The sequence below is a fragment of the Periplaneta americana genome, chromosome 15, assembly GCF_040183065.1.
Source record: "Periplaneta americana isolate PAMFEO1 chromosome 15, P.americana_PAMFEO1_priV1, whole genome shotgun sequence".
Taxonomy (NCBI): Eukaryota; Metazoa; Arthropoda; class Insecta; order Blattodea; family Blattidae; genus Periplaneta; species Periplaneta americana.
In genome coordinates, this window is record NC_091131.1 from 55581387 (window position 1) to 55604614 (window position 23228).

Below are 23228 nucleotides of genomic sequence, written 5' to 3' on the forward strand. Positions count from 1 at the left end.
TCTGAAATTCACACATGCCCTCGCTCGCACGCCTTCGCAAGAAAGCGGAAGGTCCAGACGGGGCCTGCTGCTCTTCTTTTAAGCACAATTTGCTATTTTTAATTAATTAGATTTGTTAAATTGTGAAAACATGTTGTCATTTGTTATAGTTACAATTACGTCGTGTTTAAAGTGACAGACTTTAGATGTAATATAATATATGCTATTTTTAACTTTATAGTGGCATTTTCTACACATTTTAACATTCTTAATATTTTTAATAACGTGGTTTTGCTTGGAATTTAACTTTATTTTAAATATGGTGAGTGATATAAGATGGGGCATTAGTAAAATATGAGAGCTCCAACTAGTGAGTGTATTCTTTTTAATTAGGCGAACTTTGTATGAAGGTTAGGTCCGTAATATGTTTATTATTCTGAGGACAGTGATGACAGAGTTATTTCTTATTTTCTTTTGCCAGTAGTATGCGCCTAATTTTCTTATACGAAAGTTGCGTAGAAAGTACAATTTATAGAGTATCAAAATGTTCTATTTCAGGCGTTACTTGGAACTCAACTTGTGATTACGTTGGTAATGGTTAGCATCATACAGAAACTTGGGCCACATTACTCTCTTGCAAGGTGGATTCTGTGTTCAACTGGGTAAGTTATTATTAATAAATTCATGGGAGACGTGTCCATGTAAATACGTTTTAAGTAATACAGAAATTCTGTTCGTTTTTCATCTTTGGTCCAGGGCACAAATTCAAGAAATAACATAATTTCATTGCATTGGTCTCCTTGCTTTGAAATAAATTCCCAGGACCTAGAAGCACATTTGGTTTTAGGTTATTTGGTCCAGAGCACATCCATTCTTTACTGAGAATCAGTCAACAATTTGTGGCACAAATTAAAGGAAAAAACTACTTAATCTTCAAATACATTGCTCTGGAACAAAGAACTGAAATGAACAGAATTTCTGTATTACTTCAAGCAAAAGCAACATATGGACGTCTCCTATCAATTTAGCTTATTATTATTATTATTATTATTATTATTATTATTAACATAATCATCTTCGTCTTCTTCTTTATTCTTTTACTTTTTCAAACTATAATCTACGGTTCAGTAGTGATAATCGAGGTATATCTTTGGTGGCTGCTGTGTAAAATTTAACAAAATTATTAATTTACATGGTAAGTAAGTACATTGTGATAGAAGGTAGTAATGGTAGACCTAATTTTTTTTACAACATCTGTCAAATTTCCATCACCCTCCAGATAGTATAACAGCTTAAAATTACATTGATTATCTTAGAGCAGTAACCCACTGGCCGGAACAATTAGGTCCTAATTTGGAGCAACTTTGGTGAATTTTCGATCACAAAACGGCAGAAAAAAATCTTGCTTTTTGAGAGTACGATAACTTCAAAATTGTTGCACACCATGTCCACTCTTTAAAAAGTTGAGACTAAACTAGCGCTGAGGTAGATCCTTTCGTACTCTCTTATACACCTTGCATGTACGAATCTGTGACAGGTTAGATTTGGTTAGTTTAGGCTTTTGTTATGCCTTGCATATACGATCAACTGCATATCCATAAAAAAATCCCGTGCCTTCATGTCCAAAATCACCGGAACTACCTCAGCGCTAGTTTCACCTTTTTTGTGTCATTCGTTACGAAATCAGTCTATTATCAGGTGAGTTTATTTTTCCTTGGTTGCATAACTGTTTCTTAGGCTATGGAAATACGATTTCTTGTTTTGAAATGTATTTCTAATATATTTTAAAATGAAGCAAATGGCCTAAAACATTTATGTGTGTTTTAATAGCTCAATAGTTTATCGTGGTCTGTAGAATTAAAAAAATGTGTGGTTCTTATGTCATATAGCCTGCTATCGGTATGTAGTGTTAAATGGAGAGAAAAAATCTGCAGGTTTTTAATTTATGTGACATATAAAAGTGAATATGTCCATACATGTAGTGTTTTGATATTAAATATGCTACTCCTTGCAGGTTGGTGCGATATTTGTACCCTACGGACGAAGAGCTACGTGCCCTGGCTGGAGTCCCCAAAGACAAACCAAAGGGAAAGAAAGGTGGGCGGAACGTCGAGAATGGAAAGACTGCAGAGACCTTTCACATTCCGAGGAATTTGGACATTGAGGTATATGTTTGTTGCGCATGTGCTAAAGTTGTTTGTGTATAGTATTGACCCATAACTTATAGGCATGTCGTTTGTGCAGCTGGAGACAGCCCCTGTGACAGCCCTAGATGTGGTTCACCTCAAGTTCTATCCTGAGTATCAGTGGCTCTTCGACTTTGCAGTCTACTCATCTGTCGTCTACATCCTGACTGAGGTACATGAGATTCAACTTCACTTTATGTTACAGAACTCTTGACATAGCTAATATGAATTTACCATAAATATTAATATTCTGGACAGACTTGAAAATGCGTGAATGCTGCTGGTGACCATTTTAGGTTTCGAAATTTTCCACTTCCAATTCTCGTTAGTTTGCGAGAACATGATAGTGACTTAGTATGTACTCTGTCTTGCTCATTAATGTGCACTAATGATTGTCGGGATTATCAACTAAATCCAGTTTTTGTTAGTGACCTGCTTAGTCCCGTTGCTCTTATTTCTGGCAGCCAATCACGTTGCAGGTTGGCTACATTTAAATGTGTGCATCTTGCCAGTCTCTGCTGATGACGTTATGCACTTCCTAAGGCTCGATAAATACTTAATATAACAGTCCGCCATTTTTGTTCTTTCGTTGGCGTTTGCAGAAAGCACACAAGGACATTATTTGTCACTCAATTATTTGTTCAATACAGTGCATTTGATTTATTATCATAGAAGCTATGACATGATAATGTTTAACGGTGTGGCAAATAGATTCCTCGTTTGGTAGCTCAGCAATGAAAGAACAAAAATGGCGAACGATACTACCTACCTAGACTTTATAGATCCTTCACTTCCTAAGACGCAAGCGAAGAGAAGGAGTCATGCCAGAAATAACAGCGACACAACTATAGTTGCAGATTTTTACGCCATAAAAGTATGCAGAATCTGCCCATCATTGTTGGTTTTGATATAGTAGTCTTTTCTTGCCAACGGCGATATTGTTCATCCATTGTTTAGTAAAATTTGTATAATTACGATCAGATTACATGATGTTGTCAGACAGCTAGGGATTTCAGGTTCTGGTCTTCAGAAACTTTGTTCTGAAACCTGAAACTAAATTAGCAATCTCATCTTTCAGTTCATAATTCTGATATGTGAAGTTGAGGGAGGGAAAGTTCCATACTTGATCTTTCTTCTCCATTTCGAGATCTTGCTTTCATTGCATGTCAACCAGTAAGTTTGTTACATTTTTAGTGTACAGAAATACATTTTACTTGTCATTGCTTGAGAGTACACAAAGCAATTTTATCTATTGAGGATTATAATTTTTCTTTTATTTAAATTTAAGTGGGATAATGCAATATTTGTACTTATATTGTATAGAGCACCGCCTTGTTCATACAAGTTCACCTGAACCACAAAAACAGATAGTATAAGTTGTCCAACAATATTGTCTGTGGCCCTGTTCTTCTGGAGATTCAACTTTAAGGAACTATTTCATATGTTGACATGCAGTAAAATATCATTGTGTCCTCCTTTCGGAAGGCGTCCTCATTCTTGCAAACTTTCCTTTAAATAAAGGTTCATTCATCTTGATTTTTTTAATAGGTTATTTTACGACACTTCATCAACATCTTAGGTTATTTAGCATCTGAATGAGATGAAGGTGATAATGCCGGTGAAATGTGTCCGGGATCCAGCACTGATGGTTGTTGTTATTATTATTATTATTATTATTATTATTATTATTATTATTATTATTATTATTATTATTATTATTATTTCATATAACATTTTTACCTGTTGTTATTTAGAAATCTTGTTGACCTGATCTTTCTCTTTTTTTCTTTTCCCAGATATACCATTCAGTTTCTCCACCAAAGGATGAAGTAAATCTAAGCATGCTATGGTGCGTATTGGTTGCTGGATTCGCAATGTATCCTTTGATGTGTGGAATCTCAGAACGAGAGCATTTGTGCATCAGTGGAAACTTGCAATATATGGACTTGAATTTTGTGGTAGTATTGTGCGTGTTTGTGAATGTGTAAAGTTACTCTTAGGCAAATATTGAGTCACTTCCTCGTCAATACAGTATTGAACACATTTAGGGTATTTAGATAACTTTGTGTAACATGTGAAAAATAGCGAGATTGCAGGTACTTCAAACAGGATGTTTTTGTTGTATGTTACTAAAAATCTACTAGGCCTACTGATATAATTCTTTAATATGAAATTTCATTTTTATACTTCACTGTGTTCATGTATCACGATTGTGTACATTTTGAAGGAATGTAGATTTGGAGTTTTACGTAGAAATCCACTTTCTTGTTTCCATAACTATTTAATAACTTTTCTATGAAATTAGAGTCCAGTCATAGCTCACTCAGTCTGGTTTCTGAACATAGGAAAATGGATCTCAATTCTGAGCACATTCTGTGGAATTGATGGAGGACAAAGTAGCAATGGGCAGGTTTCCTTTGAGCATTTCAGTTACATATGCCATTCTCATTCTACCGTTACTCCTTTGTTGCAACATCATCTCACTTCTATGAATAATTTCTATAGTTTAAGAGAGATGTTAGATAAAGAATTTCTCTTTATATTTATTATTGACATTTCAATATCATTTCATATCATTCTATGAATAGCTTCTGTAGTTATTATTATTTTTTTAGTAGTTTATTTTATGACGCGGTATCAACATCTCAGGTTATTTAGCTTCTGAATGGAATAAAGGTGATAATGCCGGTGAAATTAGTCTGAGGTCCAGCACCGATAATTACCCAGCATTTACACATATTGGATTGAGGGAAAACCCTGGAAAAAGCCTCAACCAGGTACAGTAACTTGCCCTGACCAAGGTTCGAACCTGGGCCACTTGTTTTCGCGGTCAGACGCACTAATCATTACTCCACAGGTGTGGACTTCTATAGTGTTAAAAAGAAGTGTCAAGTAAAGAATTTTTCTTCGTCATAATTATCACTTCACTTGTCTTTAAATAAAGAATTTTTCTTCGTTACCATAATCATCACCATGGTACCATTTCCATGTCATACTGAGCCAGAACATATGGTTGTAATATCGTAAGTCAGAAATAACCAATGATCTCTCTTTATTTTGTCTATAGTATTTCAATAGTAACACTACCCCGCTGCAAAATTTAATCCCATGTGAGCTTGTTCCTCGATAAAATTACATCACGTGAGCTGACTTTTCTGTAGTAAAAGTAAATATTTACGTTATCCTCTATAATCTTTTCGCGTAAATTATTTGTGTATTATTAGTTTGCAATATTTTAGTAAATTCGCTGATCAAGAAATGCAGTGAACTTTTATTTTTTTTTAAATACACTGAATGGAAAGAAAAAAAAACGCAATGAGGATTAATCAATATAACATCACATTAAAACATTTTGTCACTCTTCCGATATGTGAGAAATGTGTGAATAATTTGACCAACCAGCTCAATAAAAATTAAAGAACTTGCTCACAGTTCATGAGAATGGATAACTTATTTTCAGAGGCTTTTTCGTGAGTTACTTATCACTAGTTAAAACTAAACTTTCAGATCGTTGTTCAAGAAAACAATTTCAACTTACACAAACAGGTCACCATGTTCTCTCTATACAAGATTTAATTTCATTTGACTTCTTCGATAAGAGATCAACTCTGATGGCACACTCTCTGAAAGTAACTTTTTAAATAGCTCCTCAGTGAACAACATAATAACCAAGTACTTTCCTAAACTCGTTATTCAGCAAGCTGCTACTGTCTCTGACTCTACAGTACTTTCAGAGTCAGGAGTCAGTGGGAGAGCGTTCCACAGTAATTGTTACAGCATTTGCATACCTGTTGGTAGCGATGATGGTGCTGATTGTTGATGAGAGGAACCTGGAACTGGGTCTGAACAAAGCATATACCAGCTTCAATGAAAGTGCAGCAGCATTCCTTGAAACGCAGGGTCTTGACTCCTCGTACGTATCTGCTGACTGCAGGACTAGGCTTGTGACTATACCCCAGCTATAGTTGTGACTCAATTGAGAGAGTATATTGTGGTGTATTTACAGAGGACCTGCCTCCAAGCTGGTGCTCAAGTTCTTCCTGGCCTTATGGTGTGCTCTGGTGGGTGCACTCTTCACTTTCCCTGGTTTACGCATGGCAAAGATGCATTGGGATTCTCTGAGGTAACAGACTGAGTTTCTGATTATTTATCATTTAACTTCCAAGATAATCCATGGAAAGAATGAAGTGTTTAGTACTATTACTTTGTTGGCTTTCTCTCTTGAGTTCAAGCTAGCCAACATGAACACAGGTTAACCAACTTCAAAATTTATGGCATGGAGTATTTAAGAATTCAATTCACGTGCATCATTCTGGTCACATATACACGTAGCATATATTGAAAATAATTCTATTGAGTTTTTGGGTACATCGAAGTAAATTAACAGCAGTGGAAATGAAATATTTTAGAAGAACTGTAGGAAAGACGAGAAGAGATAGGATAAGGAATGACAAGATAAGAGAAGTTAAAATGAGAAAAGCATTAACAGAGGTGATTAATGAAAGGCAGTTGAAATGGTTTGGGCATGTATATCGTATGGGAGAGGAAAGGAAGGTTAAACAGGTGATGGAAATGAGAGTGGAAGGAAGAAAGAGAAGAGGAAGACCAAGGATTAAATGGGAGGATACAATAGAAAGAATAGGCCAACAGAAAGGAAAAACAACGGTGGAGATGAAGAGAATGTGTAGAGACCGGGAAAAATGGATGAAATGGACGGAGAGAGGCGAATCCGACGCTTAGCAGCAGAAGGGACTGAAGAAGAAGAGAAGAGTTTTTGGGTTAGCTACAAGCAATGGATGAAGAAAAAATTATGTCACAGCCTTCTTGCTACTAAATATGCAACGACCAAATAGCTCTCTGATGACAACAGAATGAATCTAGTAGGCTTTGTTTGGAAACGAGAATGGCAAAGTTAAAAGTTCTCCAACCTTCACATTTCCATTCCTGGACTCCGGTAAACTTCTCGTTAATTATGAATACTCACATTTAAATATGTGTATTTTAATATTATTTCCATTCCCAGTTTATTGTGGACCAACCTTAATTCGAACTATGTCTGCAATTTGGGAATATGATTATTCTCGTAGAATAACAATACCATAATTTGTCTCTTCTGCTGTATTTTTTTCCCTCGTTGCCTTATTTTGACTTTCTGCAGCACACCAAGAATAAACTAGCTCATGCATTTTGTTGAGACACTCGCGATGTGCAGTAGGGGAACAACGTTTCTGTGGAGGGGGTAGGAGTAGAAGGGAAGGTCGGGTGTGTGTCTACCGAGTTCAAGGCAAAGGCTAACCCATTCCCTTATAATTCGTATGTAGACTCATCCGATCTCGTGCGCAGCTCTGTAGGAAGGGTGGGGGAGTGTCTGGACATAATGCATGAGCTGTACACATATACAGTCTTAGAAAAAAAGTTTTGTCACACAGATACAGTACTTTATAAGTCCCAGAAAGGAGGCAGTGAGCATGGCAGAGGAAGAGCGACCTGGTTCACAAGAGAATGAGTAGTTGAGGTAATAAAATTAGTTTTGTTTCGTTGTATGTCTGCGTGAGGGATCCTTTGGAATGGGTCGGTGTAGCTCCAGGGGGGGGAAAAAACAAAGTAATGTTAAAGTACTTAATTTAAAATTATAAACTTACAGAACTAGGATTTTATGAAAAATAATGAAAACACGATAATGTCTGCAATTATTAATTTCTGTGGTAGTATCACATCAGCACTGTTTAACTTCAAAGTAGACAAATTAACAAATAATTTTAGAATGGTATTTGTGAGACTGATGTGTTATGATGGATATTACAGGTACTGCAGTGAGAATCGTCTGCAGCGACTATTGCTGAATGTGAGCTTTGCATCGCCATTTGTGTTGGTCCTACTGTGGGTGAAACCGGTCACCAGAGACTATCTGACAAGCCGCATCTTCCACGGCATGACAGCTCCACTCTTGACAGAGCACACATTTGAGACCCTGAGACTGGTTCTCATTGTGACTGCAGTTGTCCTGAGGCTCATGCTGATGCCAATTTACCTGCAGGCATACCTCAACATGGCATACTACCGTGTTGAGCAGCAGAAGAAAGAGGCTGGCCGCATTACCAACACAGAACTCCAGAAGAAGGTAACGATTGTGTTGTATGAGGAGTAGCTGGAAAGTCCAACACACAAGTTCGTAACTACAGTATTGAGTAGTGTGAGATAGGGATAAAACAGAAAGCAAGTGTAGAATATAGTTTTTTTAATCCAATGGCGGATACTTGACTGTGCATTCACCCAAGCATCGACATCTGTGAGTGATGTGCCAAAGCTGCAGTTACTGAGTTTTGCTGTCATAGGCATTGCTTTCAGTGCATCATAAAATGGATTTGAGGGAGGTGGGATATGATACTAGGTCTGTGGATTAATCTTGCTCGGGATAGGGACCAATTGTGGGCTTATGTGGGGGTAGCAGTGAACCTTTAAGTTCTCTAAAACCCATTTGTGAGTAAGTACAGTGAAACTTCCCAAAACGAACACTTCCAAATAGCGGACATCTCTTTATAACCGATATCTTAAAAAGTTCCTGCAAAAATACACTCATTCTTATGGAACAAGTTAGTTTTGTCCAGATTTCTTCTTCTCTTCTGTTCCTGCCCTTCCCTTCAACGATGTACAGTGAATCTGTCCACACAATTATAACCTGTGAATATCTGCAGGCGACACATTTTCAGTTGTATGTAAGAAAGAAATTCAGTGACAGAATGTTTCTTTAATTGTGCTTAGTTACTCTCAATACAAAACTCCATATTACTCTCACTTCATTTAAACTGATGCTACTTAGAATAATGTAATCATGATTGAAGACTATGAGCTGGTATGCAAATTTTTCAGCTGCCTTTTGTATTTATGCTTAAATCTGTCTGTATCCTGGAGTTATAACTAGTTTTAGCACCTATGAAATAAAAGTCTTGTTTAATTACTTTATTATATATTGACAGGCCTGTTCAAAAGGGAAACAACTTAAAATTTAAAGTTTTGTGAAAACTTAATTTTAAACCTTCATATTGCTGTGAAAAATCCAATTAATAATAATAATAATAATAATAATAATAATAATAATTCTTTATTTATACTGGCAGAGTTAAGGCCATAGGGCCTTCTCTTACACTCTACCAGGTCACAAAGTATTCAAGCAGTTAAAATTTAACAAAAAAGTTACAGAGCAGAATACTAACATATTACAAAGAGAAATAATAATAACATAATAAAATCGACACTAAACAACATGAAAATAATACCATAATAGAAAAAAAAAGAAAGTAAAATACATTGGAATATAGCAAAAGCAACTCATTTAGCACAAATGGTTAATATGGAAAACGTAAGGAAGAATAAAACAAAATAGAATATAATAAAATAATAAAAAAGAAAAAAAAAAGAAAGAAAATTAAATAAAATTCACAATAAAAGGCTATGATAATAAAAATTCGTCAGCGGATAAAGGGAACAAAAAAGGGAAAGGAAGGAAAAGAAATATATAGCCTATATTTTTACATAACTATCGCAGAGAAAAGGGCTTATAACTGAAAGGAATCTGAGTTGAAAAAGTGCAATTTTAATTTATTTTTGAAACTAGACAATGTCCGACAGTCTCTGACATGTGGTAGAGAGTTCCAGAGATGAGCTGCAGAGACGGTGAAAGATGAAGAGTAGAAGGATGTTCTGTTAATACACTCTAATTTGAAATTTATAATATTATATAAAATATCATTAACAGAATTTGGAATAATTTCACTTATCCTTTTTTTTGTATCCTTTGGTTTCTCAAGACTTTTAAATTTTGAGTTGTTTCCCTTTTGAACTGGGGCGTCAATATGTGTGTACTGTATTTTTATTGTTGTTCATATGTGCCCACAGATAGCAGCTGTGTTCTACTACCTGTGTGTGGTGACGTTGCAATATGTTGCACCTCTCATTCTGTGCCTGTACTTGACATTCATGTATAAAACTCTTGGTAAGTTGAGGTACTGTGTTCTGGCTGATATGTACAGTAGTGGCAAAAAAAACCGGACCGACCCTTGTAGCTGATTTCAGATTCACAGATTCAAATTTTGCTAGTCACAAAACACATCCATCTTGTATAAAATTAATTGTAACAATGAAATTTATTGCATTTGTGCGATTCTTACAGTCTTTTGTTTCCTTCAGTGCCTCAAACTTACAGACAAAAAAACTTGAGAGTTTTATTTTCATCTGGCATTAATATTACATTTCTACCTCTATTCGGCAAAGATAACTGCGTATTTTTACATTAAATAGCAGTACATACCTCTGGCTTCACTATCGATATTGAAATTACCACAGTTTGACACAATACACAGTACAGGATTCTTTTGTATCAGCTACAAGGGTCGGTCCTGTATTTTTTGCCACTATTGTACATCTATTATCAGACAGTACATCTCACTTGACGATATGTGTCTGAGGAAGAACAATTGTTTGTATGCATCTGAAGTCAGACTAGTGTAATATGTGGCTAGTGGTGATGTATGCAATGGAGGAGGAAAGGAACTGGCCACCCTACCTCATCTCCTGGCCTATTGTCTCATAAGTGGTGCTTTCGTGGTATCACTTATGAGGTTCAGACAGTTGACTAAACAACAGCATACTTTATAAGAGTGTTATCTTTCTGATTTTGTTTATTTATAATTCCATTAGTTTTATGAGAATATAGGTTTGTTCCAGCAAGCAGTTCAGAATGCGTTCCGAACTGGTACCAAATTTCTTTCCAAGCATGTACCAGTTGTGTATAATCTCAGAACTAGTTCGGGATTTTACATTGTTGGAACATTTCTTGAATTGTGCTTTCATGGCCTTCAGAATTTCTTCTTATATTAAAATTATATTTATATTCCGAACTTAATTCGTCATAAAATGTAATTACCATTACTTTCCAAATCACTCATGATCGACAATTTTTTTTATTTTAACCCACCTAGTCTCGAATCATTTTAACCATAACTTCAGATAAAACCATCTGTGCATGTTTCAACAGTTTAGAATTCTCAGTTCCTGCTCGTATTCGGGAACCAATTTCACTCACTCCGAATGAGTTTAAAACACATTGGAACAGAATTGGTTCAGAATCAGTTCTAGTCTTGTTGGAACAGACATTGAGCTACTATGCATGAGCAGGGAGTTCAGAATTTATTCTGAACTGTGCTGGAACAATGTTTTGTTGAAGTAATTCTAGTGCTTATATTGAAGGTGTTGTTAGGAGATGGGTTTATTAGTTTGAATTTTGACAAGTCTGTCAGAATGCTGAACTAGAAATTATTGCATCTATAAAATAACAGACATGAAAATAAATCCCCAAATTGCGACCAGATCATAGACCAAACATTAATTTGTAAAATATACGATGAAATTGTTTATAATGTACATTTTATGATTGTAACTTCAGAGGACCAGCTGAGGTTACAAAGTCATTATTGTCAACATCAATTTTTTAACAATTGTAAGGTAAAATTATGTATTGTGAATAAATCAACTCAGTCTCTGAGAACATTGATAAGTTTATGGTGGAAAGGGCTGGAGTTGATTCCCGATAGACATAGTTCACACTGATGGTCTGTTTTGATGTTACCTGAAATTGTCTTCAGCAAATGGTGCTAAACTCAAGAATACAGGTAAGCAAACGGTTCCAGCATTAGTGACCATGCCATGTTGAGCCTCGAACCAAAGGAGAAACAAGTGAAGATAGTAAAGATGGCTATGCAATGTATTCCGAATGATTATCTCTGGATCAAAGATTTTGGCTAGCTTAGTAGGTGGTGTTGCAAAATATCAATGTGTTTGGTCAGCATATGAAGACGTATATTTTCTCCTGACCAAAAAATTGTACCTTCGTTTGCACAAAAAAAAAAAAAAAGCGAGGATAAGGAAAGTATTTTCCCTGGAATGATTACTTCACAGACTTCTATGTACAGTTTATCTTGATTTCTCGCAACATTATAGCATGGTTTTTAGCTGCTTGCCTATATTCTGGAGTCGTTCCAAAGCAATAATAGCAGCAATAGTAATATTAATATCCTATTAATATTCATATCAGATGAGAAAAAATATAACATTGTTGTGATATTTTAAAATATTATTTATTTATGATATGCTCATGTTTCACAACCACATTCTTGGTAAATTTCAGAATTCGTCTCTGACAGGTCCCACTGCACGAGAATAATTTTAGCAATTTTTAATTAATACCAGCTACTTGATATAAAAACAAAAATAAAAAAGATCTGAAGTTTAAGGTTGTTGTTTTGACCTTGCACACTTGCAGGCAACTACAGTTGGTCTGGATTATTTGCCAGTCCTACAGAAGAATGTCCTGCTTCCGGTCAGCCCACAAATGCCCAGTTCGTGCCCCTGCCCAGCCTGACTGGCGAAGAGTCCATCCGTCAATCTGCACAGCAGTTTACTCTAGCACTAGACTCACTCAAACAGGTCAGTTGTTTAGCAGCAGTTGAAGCGTTAAAATTCACAGGTTAAAATCTAGCTCAGAATGATAAATAGATTCTCAAATTTAGACACAGTAAACAAATATTAAAGTATCTTTACAATGTATACACTAAGATTACTAAAATATACACTATAAATATGTTTTTACAATTATTTATTTTTGTACTAGGATAGATATCATGCCATTGGGATTACCTTGCTCTCCGCACATAAGAATTTGAAGTACTGTGATGTGTTGCTACTTTTTCCTCTGTGTTGTGATGTTACAAAGAGTTGAGATTGCAGTAATGGTATGCTTAAACATAACATTATACCTTGATTAATCTTTATCCATGAACAAACGTGATATTACATCCAGTTAAAATATTGTATATGGTCAATGTCTTTACTTCTTCATCTCATAGCTATATTACAGATATTTTTTGCATAAAAAATGCCATTCTTGGTTTATTTGGTCTACAGAAAAACAGTGATTGGACTATCAATAACTGCAAGTGAAAATTGTCCAGTCAATTTTATATGATAAATATATTTTAAATGCTCAATCAATATGATTTATCTATTTGCAAGATGAAATAGCAAATAATAAAATTTGCAAATAGATAAATCATATCGATTGAGCATTTAAAATAAATTTATCATATTGAATAGATTTATCTGAAAACCAAAATGAATTGTAAAATACAGTAAATTTTACCTAGAGTCCTTTATTGACGAATTGAATTCTTTTAGGTATAACACTATGACATAAGACAATACCTTTAGTTGAAATCTGAAGAAATTAATTTGAAAAATTATTTTATTGTTCCCAAAAATTCATCACCGTCAACCAGATTTCAACTGGAGAATCTCAGATCTGATAGATAGCAGCTAAATCAATGAGGACAGCCGTGATCGAAAAATGTCTTGTCAATTTTGCGTGGAGATATGTCATTCAGGGTTCTAATGGGAAAAATGGTAATCACACGACCAGCAAGGATTATAATTAATCCTAAAATAACCTCAATATCTTTGTGTCAGGTGTTCACAGTGGATGTGTACCGTGGTGTGCTGGGGTTTGCAACCTGGTGGAGCTGTTTTGCGTGGTTTGCTGCATCATCGCTGGGAATGGTGTACCAGTCATACTTCAGCCACTCATAGTGTTGCTGTCATCTGCAGTTGGAGTGTTAATGGAACAGGATCTCGTGTGGAGTGTGTGTTAACCTTCCTAGTCAAAGTACTGTCTGAGAGTCAATGAGAACAACACAGATGGGTTCAGAGTGCACACAATGCAGTCTGCAAGACCATACTTTGCAAAAGTTGTTCTGGGATTGGCAGAACATCTTCATGTGAGTGGTACTTGGATTATTTGATTGTTGAAGCATGGAGAGTTAAGTTTACTGGCTTTTATGGTGGTAGAGTAATGTTGGCATTTTTTTGTGTTTAAACTCTGTGTAGAAATTTGGTTACCGGTAGTGGTTGGGTTGGCTAGTTGGTATGTTGGCTGGTGTCTGATTGGTTGGATTGTTGATTGATTTCAAATGCCTCCAGATTTGGTCATGTAAGATCTTCCTGAATTTCTTAGTCATCAGAGTTGATTTTTAAGTTGGGGGACGTATATAAGTGGGTGTCATTACCTCTAGTGTTGGAGTAATAGGTAAATATGATGTGTAGCAAACTTTTCATATCTTTTCTACTCTCCAGGCAAGACAGGGCACTATTGGAGATTAGTCAGCAAAATCATCTGCACGTGGAGAATAAGGTGCTGTCACATATCGGTACATTTGCTGCGCAACTCTTCTGCTGCAGCTGCAAAACTTGCGCATCATTTTGACGTACAAACGAAAAGTAGAGTGCAGCATGCTATTATTCGTGTTGTGCAACCGAGAGCTGCAAAAGTTGTAACAGGAGGTGTGAACCTGTTCACATACCAGGCACTGCTTTTGAAAGCAGGTTAGCTAAAGGTTTGTGTCTCTATGTTGATTCTTCATTGCATTTTGTAGTTATGTTCACATCAGGTTTTCAGATGATAAAGTTGCATAAGGGTAAATATAAAATGGAGAACAAAACGTCTGACTACACAAAGGGTGAATAAAAACAGAAACCAATGTGAAGTTACAATCATCTTTGAGAACTACGATGAAGGGTGTGAATGATGTTATAGAAACTGTTTGTGTCAGTAAGATTTTTAAAATTTTTTTACCGTTTTGCAGTATTGGGCCTGAAGAGTGCAATTTATTTTTAATATATATATATATATTTTTATTCAATGCAGTGACACTTGACTGGAGTAATTGGCTGTACAATGGCGATTAAAACTAAAATGAAAGATAAAAAACAAAATAAAGTGAACAATGTGCAAAGTGAAACTACGAAGGAGAGGATGTCAGCACTGCTGCATTCTTTCTCTGGCCTCCCAGTATCTATCCACAAAGCTGACAGATGAAAGTGCTGGACAAGTCTTAATGTGGTTTGAGTCCATGTTGTCTGAACATCCATAGAGCATGCAATGGGGGTGGATAGTACACCCAGGCAGTAGAGGTGATTAATCAGACAGTCATGACCTACTGTAGTGCGGAACATCGCAACATCTTCTCTTCTGGGCCATTCAGGGAGAGGGGAGTTTAGTGCGTCCTTCCAGTGTTTATCCTTAATTTGTTCCTCCAAACTCTTATGGAAACATTATATTTGTAGATGTTCTATGGAATGGCAGCATGTTAGGATATGAAAGGGGGATAATTGTTCCTTTCTTTGCCAGAAAGTCTGCTGCTTCATTCCCGGCAATACCGCTGTGAGAAGGTATCCATTGCAGATGTAAAATTTTATTTAGTTCCTTGATGTCTTCTCTACAATGTTGAATGTCATCATTAGCTGGTTGTAATAAGTAGTTTCCAATTGCAGATATTGCTACTTTGGGGTCACTGAGGAGGACTATGTTTGGAAATGGGAAGGACCTGCACAACAGTTGTTTCACAGCAGTACATATGCCTCTTACTGCTTTATCAAAATGTGTATGGTTATTGCCTAGAGTGAGATACGTAGAGAACAGTTGGCAATGAATTCCGACTCCAGTGGGCCCATCTTTCCCTATTTTTATTTTTAATATAATTTTCTGAAATTTGCATTGCATTAGAGTTTCTGTACCAGTGCACTGAGAATACCCTGAAAACCGTCTTCACATGTGTCTATTTTAAAGTTGCATGCAGCATGCAAAAACTGCGAATAGCTGGTTCAGTGACCGTTACTTTCCAAGTTCTGCTGTTGTTCACATATACACAAGTTGCGGAGTATTATATATTGTCCAGCACTGAGTTTTTGCTGTGCTCTTTGTCATCTCTTGGGTTGTGTGACTTGCAGTGCGTACACTCTGCCATTCTGTTTAATAATTTATTTGTGTGGAATGTTAAAAAATGAATGTGTTGTTAGTTTAGTGTTATTTGCAGTAGAACTTCCATTGTCACCTTCAGCTAAACTGTTAGCCTATTACTGCCATTACAGTTACCGCAAAATGCTCCTAATCTTCATTTGTATTAATTCATATACTCTTACATTCCTACTAGATGTTTTAAAAATCATATCTCTGGAATTAGTCGTTAATGTGCCCCAAGTGTTTAATTTTATAATGAATGACGTGGCAGGGTGTGGACCTGGGAAATCACAGTTGAGACAATTGAATCATAAGTTACCTGCGAAGGCCATTATCTTAACCCTAGGATGCATAACAGGGGTTCCGAGGACCCTTAGTACTTTTCAATGTATTTAAATGACGTGTTAAATTATATCAATCTGTTTGCAGTTTTTAGTATGCTCTCAGATGTCTTTTGAGTTTGTATCAATGGCACTCAAATAAGTTTTCTAAAGAACGTAAATTAGTGTAGTGACAACGCATTTTTGTCATATAATATTAATTGATTAATGCATTTATCGCTTCATTTTGAGCTGGACATTATTATTTAATAAATGTGTTTACTATTTTAAGTCGATCCCAGGTGGTGACAGGATTTTTTCTCGTTGCCAAACTTTCAGAATGGCCCCGAGGTTCACTCAGCCTCCTATAAAATTGAGTACTGGGTCTTTCCTGTGGGTAAAAGACTGTCAGAGCGTGGTACCGACCACACCACCTCATTCTAGTGCCGAGGTCATGGAAAGCATGGGGCTCTACCTCCATGCCCCTCAAGTGCCTTCATGGCATGTTACGGGGATACCTTTACCTTTTTTACTATTTTAAGTTTTTCATAGAAGAAAATTCATATTTACTCCATTAAATATACAAGGTGTCTTAGGGACCCCCGTTACACATTATTGTATATTTCAAATGTCGTGCATCCTAGGGTTAAGACAGGTAGTGCTGTAGTATAGTTTCATTTTATGTAAAATGATTTGAAAGTTAATTATTGGAAAGTAGCAAAGAGATGTGGAAAATTTGCATCCTTAGAAATAACTAATACATGTATTAACAATTTTAGAGCAGGTAACCAAATTGTGGGCGTAAGTAGTTATCAAATTCTATGCAAACAACGTGAAAGTGCTGCAAGAGTTCAATATATTGAAGTTTCATTGCTTTATTGAATGTGATGATTCTGAATTCATGTTACTGTAACATGAGTTAGGATGATTCGATTATTGACGTTTTGGTAATAGTTTCATTTCTTGGGTACATGTATTAACGAAGATAGTGGAAGTTTTACTGTATTTCATGTTTTACTTTGTTATTTTTTTTAAATGGTTCCCAGATACAGGGAAAGCGAGTTGTGTGCTATCAAGTAAAACTTACAGAATATGTTATTTTATAACACTGGAAAAAAATTGTTTCAGTACAGTGAAATGCCAGCATAATGGAGCAATAGTTGTGATTAAATTTTGTTATGGCTGACTGTGAATATAAAGTAAATTCCTGATTCATCTACAAGAGGATCAACAGATGATGGAAGTGCCAAAGTGTCTGGTATTTCAGACAAGAAAGTATAGTTCCTAACTTTGTTCTGATATATTCGAATATCACTGAAGTTCAGAATCTCGATATGGTACATTAATTGTGAACTGTTTAAACCATGTACTAAAATGGAACCGGCAGAAGAAGAAGGCTTAGTACTGCAGGTAGGGCGAACAGTGGTCTATTACGATGCAGGTTGAAATTTCCTTCTTTAGTGACAGTTTGAAAGTCGAATGCACTTTTAAACAGCTTTGTGCAAATATTAAAATTATATTCTGGATATACAGTATGTTGGGATCCCCACTATACCCCTGATTTATAACCTGTGTTGGGCAAGCACAAGGCTTTTCTCTGGGAGCTCCTGTTCCCCTGTGGCATTCCAACAAATCTCTATCATCATCTCATCTCATTGCGGGTGTAGCATAGACTAACATCTTATGATGCACCCTGAGCAACAACTGTGTCGGTAAATTGGTCTACATAACTGGCTTCATGTGGTCGCAAAGAACACCATAGTAAATGAAAAATAGTACTAGATTAAAAGACTGGCAAGCTACTTGTGAGAGATTCAGATCAAGTTCTCAAAAGAGGTTACTAGTCCATATAGATAGACTCCATTTGGAAAGAGTTTACTGTACTAGTAACTGAACATAACCAGTTGAGAAAACTGATGAACCTATGCAGGGTGTCCCATTTATCTTGTGCACCTATTATAACTTTTTTGTTTGGATATGTATTGGAATTTTTGTTTTTGAGCATTATGTTAGAATGAAGGGCTAACATGAGTGTGGAGATTTGGTGCATGTAACTACATTATGGTACAATATACACATGACGTCATCAATTTTTCAAATAGCACCACATACTTTAATCATGTTACATTGATTACCCACATTAAGACAAGTTCAAAAATGTATCACAATGTCACCTTCCTGATCAATAACAACAACAAAACGAAACAAAAACGTACTTCCAATGTGATAATGTTATGCTTTGAGAGTCACAGAAGATGTTCCAAATGGTGACCATTAACATTAATGCACATTTGAAAGCGTTCCCTGAAAGACCTATGGCTGCCTGGCATGTTGCTGGCTGAATGGACACACAAGCGTTGCTGCATGTCGTCTGGTGTTGCAAGAATGTCCTGGTACACACTGTCCTTTACAGTTCCCCACAGGAAGAAGTCTAGTGGTGACAGATCCAGAGAACGTGCAGGCTACTGTGCGTAGATTGTTGCGTCAACAGTAGTTGTGGTTTGTTTACATGTTAAGACAGCAAAAACACAACACACAACATGTACGGACGTCAGTCGTCTTTCTTTTTGTGTAAGTTAATGCACAAGATGAATGGGACACCACAACAAACGGCACATTCTGATGGCACGTATATCTTGTACCATAATGTAGTTACATGCGCCAAATCTCTACACTCATGTTAGCCTCTTGTTCTAACATAACTCTCAAAAACAAAAATTCCAATACCTATCCAAACAAAAAAGTTATAATAGGTGCACAAGATAAATGGGACATTCTGTAAAATGATTACTCATTTGCAAAGGAACTGTGTGACATATTCTTCTAGAATGTCAGACTGTTAAAATTAATATGTGGAAACCCTTTTAACCCTATTCTTCTGGTGGAGTGAAATATCCTTATATTAGTATGAAAGCCTTACTACTTGTCAAGGAACAGAACTGGGTTAACTATGTTAAGTAGTAATAGAGATACATAAGCAATAAAACTGACTTACATGAGGCATTGGAAATTCTACACCCAGTAGTAATGCAAATCTGTATTATATAAATGTACTATAATCAAGGAGATTGAAGAAAAGTGTTCATTTGCAACAATCATTAAATGTCCCATGTAGTAAACACACTGATGGGACACAATAATGGTTGGAAGTTCTGTTGTAAGGGACATGATGACAAGAGGGTGGAAGAGGACATAAAAGGTTACCAGTAACTACATTTACAAGAACATTTCACTGTGTTGAACAAGTCTAGATATATTTATTGTTTGAACCATTGTTGTGTTACATTGTTAATAGTTTGTACCATATCTGGGAAGACAATGCGATTTTAAAAAGAAGGTGCTTTGTATGAAGTTATTGTGTACTTATTTTTACTGCTTCCTATTTCCCTGATTTGTTTTCTTATATCTACTTCTTTGTTATGCAAAGTACAGAGAAAATATTTTTGTTCCTGCAACCTTAAGTTCTGTTTTCCCCAACCATAAGATAAATGTCAGGGGAATCTATGGCGAATCCTCGGCCTCATCTCACTAAATATCTTGCTATCACCAATTCCATCGACGCTAAATAACCTCGTAGTTGGTACAGCAGCGTTAAATAACCAAGTCGAAGAAGAACATAGAGTTCTAGATATAATGGAAGTACAGTTGAACTTTGATTAAATGGACTGATTAACGAGTGCGGCCAAGGTATGTGCGGCACAAGGTATGTAATTGTTAGTATCAAGACAGACCTGTAGAAACGAAAATGTAGCAGGTCCGTCTTGAATGAATTAATGTTCAAATCAAGATTTCAGGTATAACTCCCTGTAAAGTTGATTTGAATAATTTCGAGGGAAAAATTGTTCCGGAGCCGGGTATCGATCCCAGGACCTTTGGTTTAATGTACCAATGCTCTACCACTGAGCTACTCGGGAACTCTGACACCGATCCAATTTTTTCCTCTACATCCACAGACCTCAAAGTGGGCTGACAACCGTCAAGCAACCAACTTCGAGTGCACACTAACTCCGTGTGACTTAAATTGTGGTTTTCTGTTAACGAACAGTGACGTGTATTATGCAAATCAAGAAGTTGGTTGCTTGACGGTTGTCAGCCCACTTTGAGGCCTGTGGATATAGAGGGAAAAATTGGATCGGTGTCGGTTAGAGTTCCCGAGTAGCTCAGTGGTAGAGTGTTGGTACGTTAAACCAAAGGTCCCGGGATCGATACCCGGCTCCGGAACAATTTTTCCCTCGAAATTATTTGAATTAATGTTGATAGAAATAAATATTATACAGAGTGTTTCACTAGTTTCGTACAAAACTTCAAGGCATGATTGCGGAGGCCATAGATGTTTATTGTTTATTGTTAATAAAATAACATTGACAGAAATACAGTCTTAGTTCTTCCCTGAAGGAGTAAAAAACTCGTGCTCAGGGAGATATCTAAACACAAAGATAATTTTTTGACACAAACTGGGTCAAGAAAAAAAAAATTTACAGGAATAAAGTAAATTTAAAAATACAATTTGAATTTTAACAATTTAAGTCATACAAATACATATACATATTAAATCAATATATATTCTTTAAAAATTAAATTCCTAACGCTATTTTTGAAATTCCTGATACTAAAATTTTCCAAATTTGGGTATTTATCAATTATTTTATTATATAACCTTGGACCAAAGTAGGTACCATGGCTCAGAGCAAAAAAGTTTATATTAACATGGGTTTTATTCGCAACTATTTCTTCCCCTTCCCCCCTTAGAGGAGGACCTGTAGGCCTAAGGCCATGGTGTTTGCGGCAACATGCATGAAGGAACTGGTCTTTCATGTATGGTTTTTGTGAGCAAGGAAAGTGTCAACACTTGTCTTTTAAACCTGAATTGTTGCTGGTGGCTCCATCATTTCACTCCAGCCAGGAAGAGAGCAACCATGAAATTGAAACATATTAGTTCTCACCTGAGCTGGAAGAGTGGCTGTCTTTGTCATTTGGGTCTATAGTTGGTGGACTTGCCAAAATATAAAGAAACTGTTAATGCTGAGAAAGAAACTACGGGAAGTCATTAAAAGAAAATGTTCTTGTCTTCTGTTTGATGGTGTGATCCTCCTTCATGACAATACCAGTATTATACATGATACAACAAACACAGAACTTGGTGCAAGATTTCCACTGGGAAGTGTTGCAACTTTCAGTATACTGTTCCGATTTGATCCTCAGTGACTTCAGTCTCTCCCTTTCAGGTATTATAGTCGTGTGATGAAAGTGTCAGAAGTTCATAAGCTATGTGGGTGAGACATCAGGGACACATCTTTGCATTTGATATGGATAAACTAATTTAATTATTTTTATGTGACTAGCAGTTTTAGTTGTCATGGAGACTGTCTTGAAAAGTGTTGTTGTTTTCTAATGCTAGGCGTTTGACAATAAAGTCATTTGACCTCTTGCACTCCAATATTTTTCAAAGATATTATCATGGTCAGCCAATGAAGCACAGATTTTGAGGTGTTCCGAATCCATTTCTTGGTTTGAGTTGCACAATGGGCAGTTAGGGGACTGATATATTCCAATTCTATGCAGGTGTTTGGCCAAACAATCATGGCCTGTTGCCAATCTAAATGCAGCTATAGACGATTTTCGTGGTAAATCGGGAATTAACTGTGGATTATGATGCAGAGAGTTCCATTTTTTCCCTAAGAAAAGTGGTGTAGATATACCACTTTGATACCCTATTGCAGCATTCTTAAATAAAACCTTGGGTTTGGTAACAAGTACAGCATTGTAGCGCTGTAACTTTTATTTTTATTGTCATCCCGTATATTAAAGCCATTTAACGATTATTGCATAGGTGATTCTATGTCAGTTCTTAAAAATCTGAGACAGAATTTGTATATGACGTGCACATCAAAGTATGAAAAAAAAGTGTATATATTTTATACTTATATCACGTTATATTTAATTTACGTACGAATTCTCTTCTATAGAGAGAGAGTATGTCATGATGTGTGTTCGCTGCCCAGAGCCTGTGCCAGGCGGGCGGCACTCCTAACTACAGCTGTCTGACATTGTTGCACCCTAGCCACTGCCTTCTCCTCTCTTCCATCTCCTTTGCAGCCAGCAGCGACTGCCATTGCGAGGTCGTGGATAACAGCACACACCAGAACGCAGGGGGACACCACTCCCATGCAGCCACTCAGCACTGTGTGCAGGGTGTCTCTTCCTGCCTGGCTGAGTTTGGCACCCTTTCCAGTGAGTGACTGATCCTGGGTCGCAAACACAGCGAGAGCATTACAGGCTGTGGTGAGTGCTTCTCCAAATACCTGTAATGCAAGTGATGTAATTGGGTCAATCATGCTTTCCTTCAAATACACTGTCTTTCGCTGTCCAGAACTCAAACCTGCATCCCTGACTAGGGATGAATTACGTACAAGCTTACGTTGAATTTCATTGGCACTCGAGTATTAAATGTGACCCTTAATAGCATTATTTTACATCAATAAGATTCTCTTGTAGTAATAAATGTGAGCATAGACCCTTGTTATAGTGCAGCATTTTTCGTTAAAGTAATTTTATAATGTGAAATAGCTAGTTTTCTGACTTACGAGATAGTGCAAAGCCAGTTCAGCAAAACTTATTGGATCAAATACAAAGATGCGCCACGTATTAATTGAATCATGGGATACGGGATACTGTAAAATATTTCGGAGTGAATAAAGTAAAAACGAAAATAGAAAATAAGAATAAAACTGATTACTATGTCCAACTGATCTGATCAGTAGGCTACCATGTGGTCACTTGGAACTGAAATTACAATAGTGTGTCATTTCCATGGTTGTTTCTGATTATTTGAATGGCTACCATGGAAAATGCAAGAAGCCCCTGCACAAGAAATTCTTTTCTAATTATGTACAGAGTTAT

General features: G+C 36.3%; 2 protein-coding genes and 1 non-coding gene across 5 annotated transcripts in view; 1 reads left to right on the forward strand and 2 right to left on the reverse strand.

Annotated features, from left to right (window-relative positions):
* Nucleotides 1-22562, forward strand: emei (transmembrane protein 161-like emei). 3 transcript variants are annotated; one of them, XR_011336141.1, is made up of 12 exons: nucleotides 1-301; nucleotides 538-641; nucleotides 1994-2144; nucleotides 2224-2337; nucleotides 3962-4041; nucleotides 5863-6078; nucleotides 6172-6288; nucleotides 7971-8286; nucleotides 10062-10158; nucleotides 12484-12647; nucleotides 13683-13990; nucleotides 22425-22562. XR_011336141.1 is itself a non-coding variant. In XM_069847318.1 (11 exons), the coding sequence occupies exons 1-11, from the start codon at nucleotides 299-301 to the stop codon at nucleotides 13800-13802; spliced, it is 1482 nt and encodes a 493-aa protein (XP_069703419.1). In that variant the 5' UTR covers nucleotides 1-298; the 3' UTR covers nucleotides 13803-19679. The 3 variants fall into 3 exon arrangements, 1 of the variants encoding a protein (XP_069703419.1); XR_011336140.1 differs by lacking the exon at nucleotides 22425-22562 and adding an exon at nucleotides 14346-19679; XM_069847318.1 differs by lacking the exon at nucleotides 22425-22562 and having other exon boundaries at nucleotides 13683-19679.
* Nucleotides 19756-23228, reverse strand: part of LOC138714980 (talin rod domain-containing protein 1-like) — a 14058-nt gene continuing 10585 nt past the window's right edge. Inside the window, exon 5 of the mRNA XM_069847319.1 lies at nucleotides 19756-22630. Coding sequence (XP_069703420.1) covers nucleotides 22307-22630 — 324 coding nt within the window. The 3' untranslated portion in view covers nucleotides 19756-22306. The remainder of the gene's footprint in view (nucleotides 22631-23228) is intronic.
* On the reverse strand, nucleotides 20171-20242 carry TRNAN-AUU (transfer RNA asparagine (anticodon AUU)). The gene has a single exon. It is a non-coding gene; the product is annotated as a tRNA-Asn (tRNA).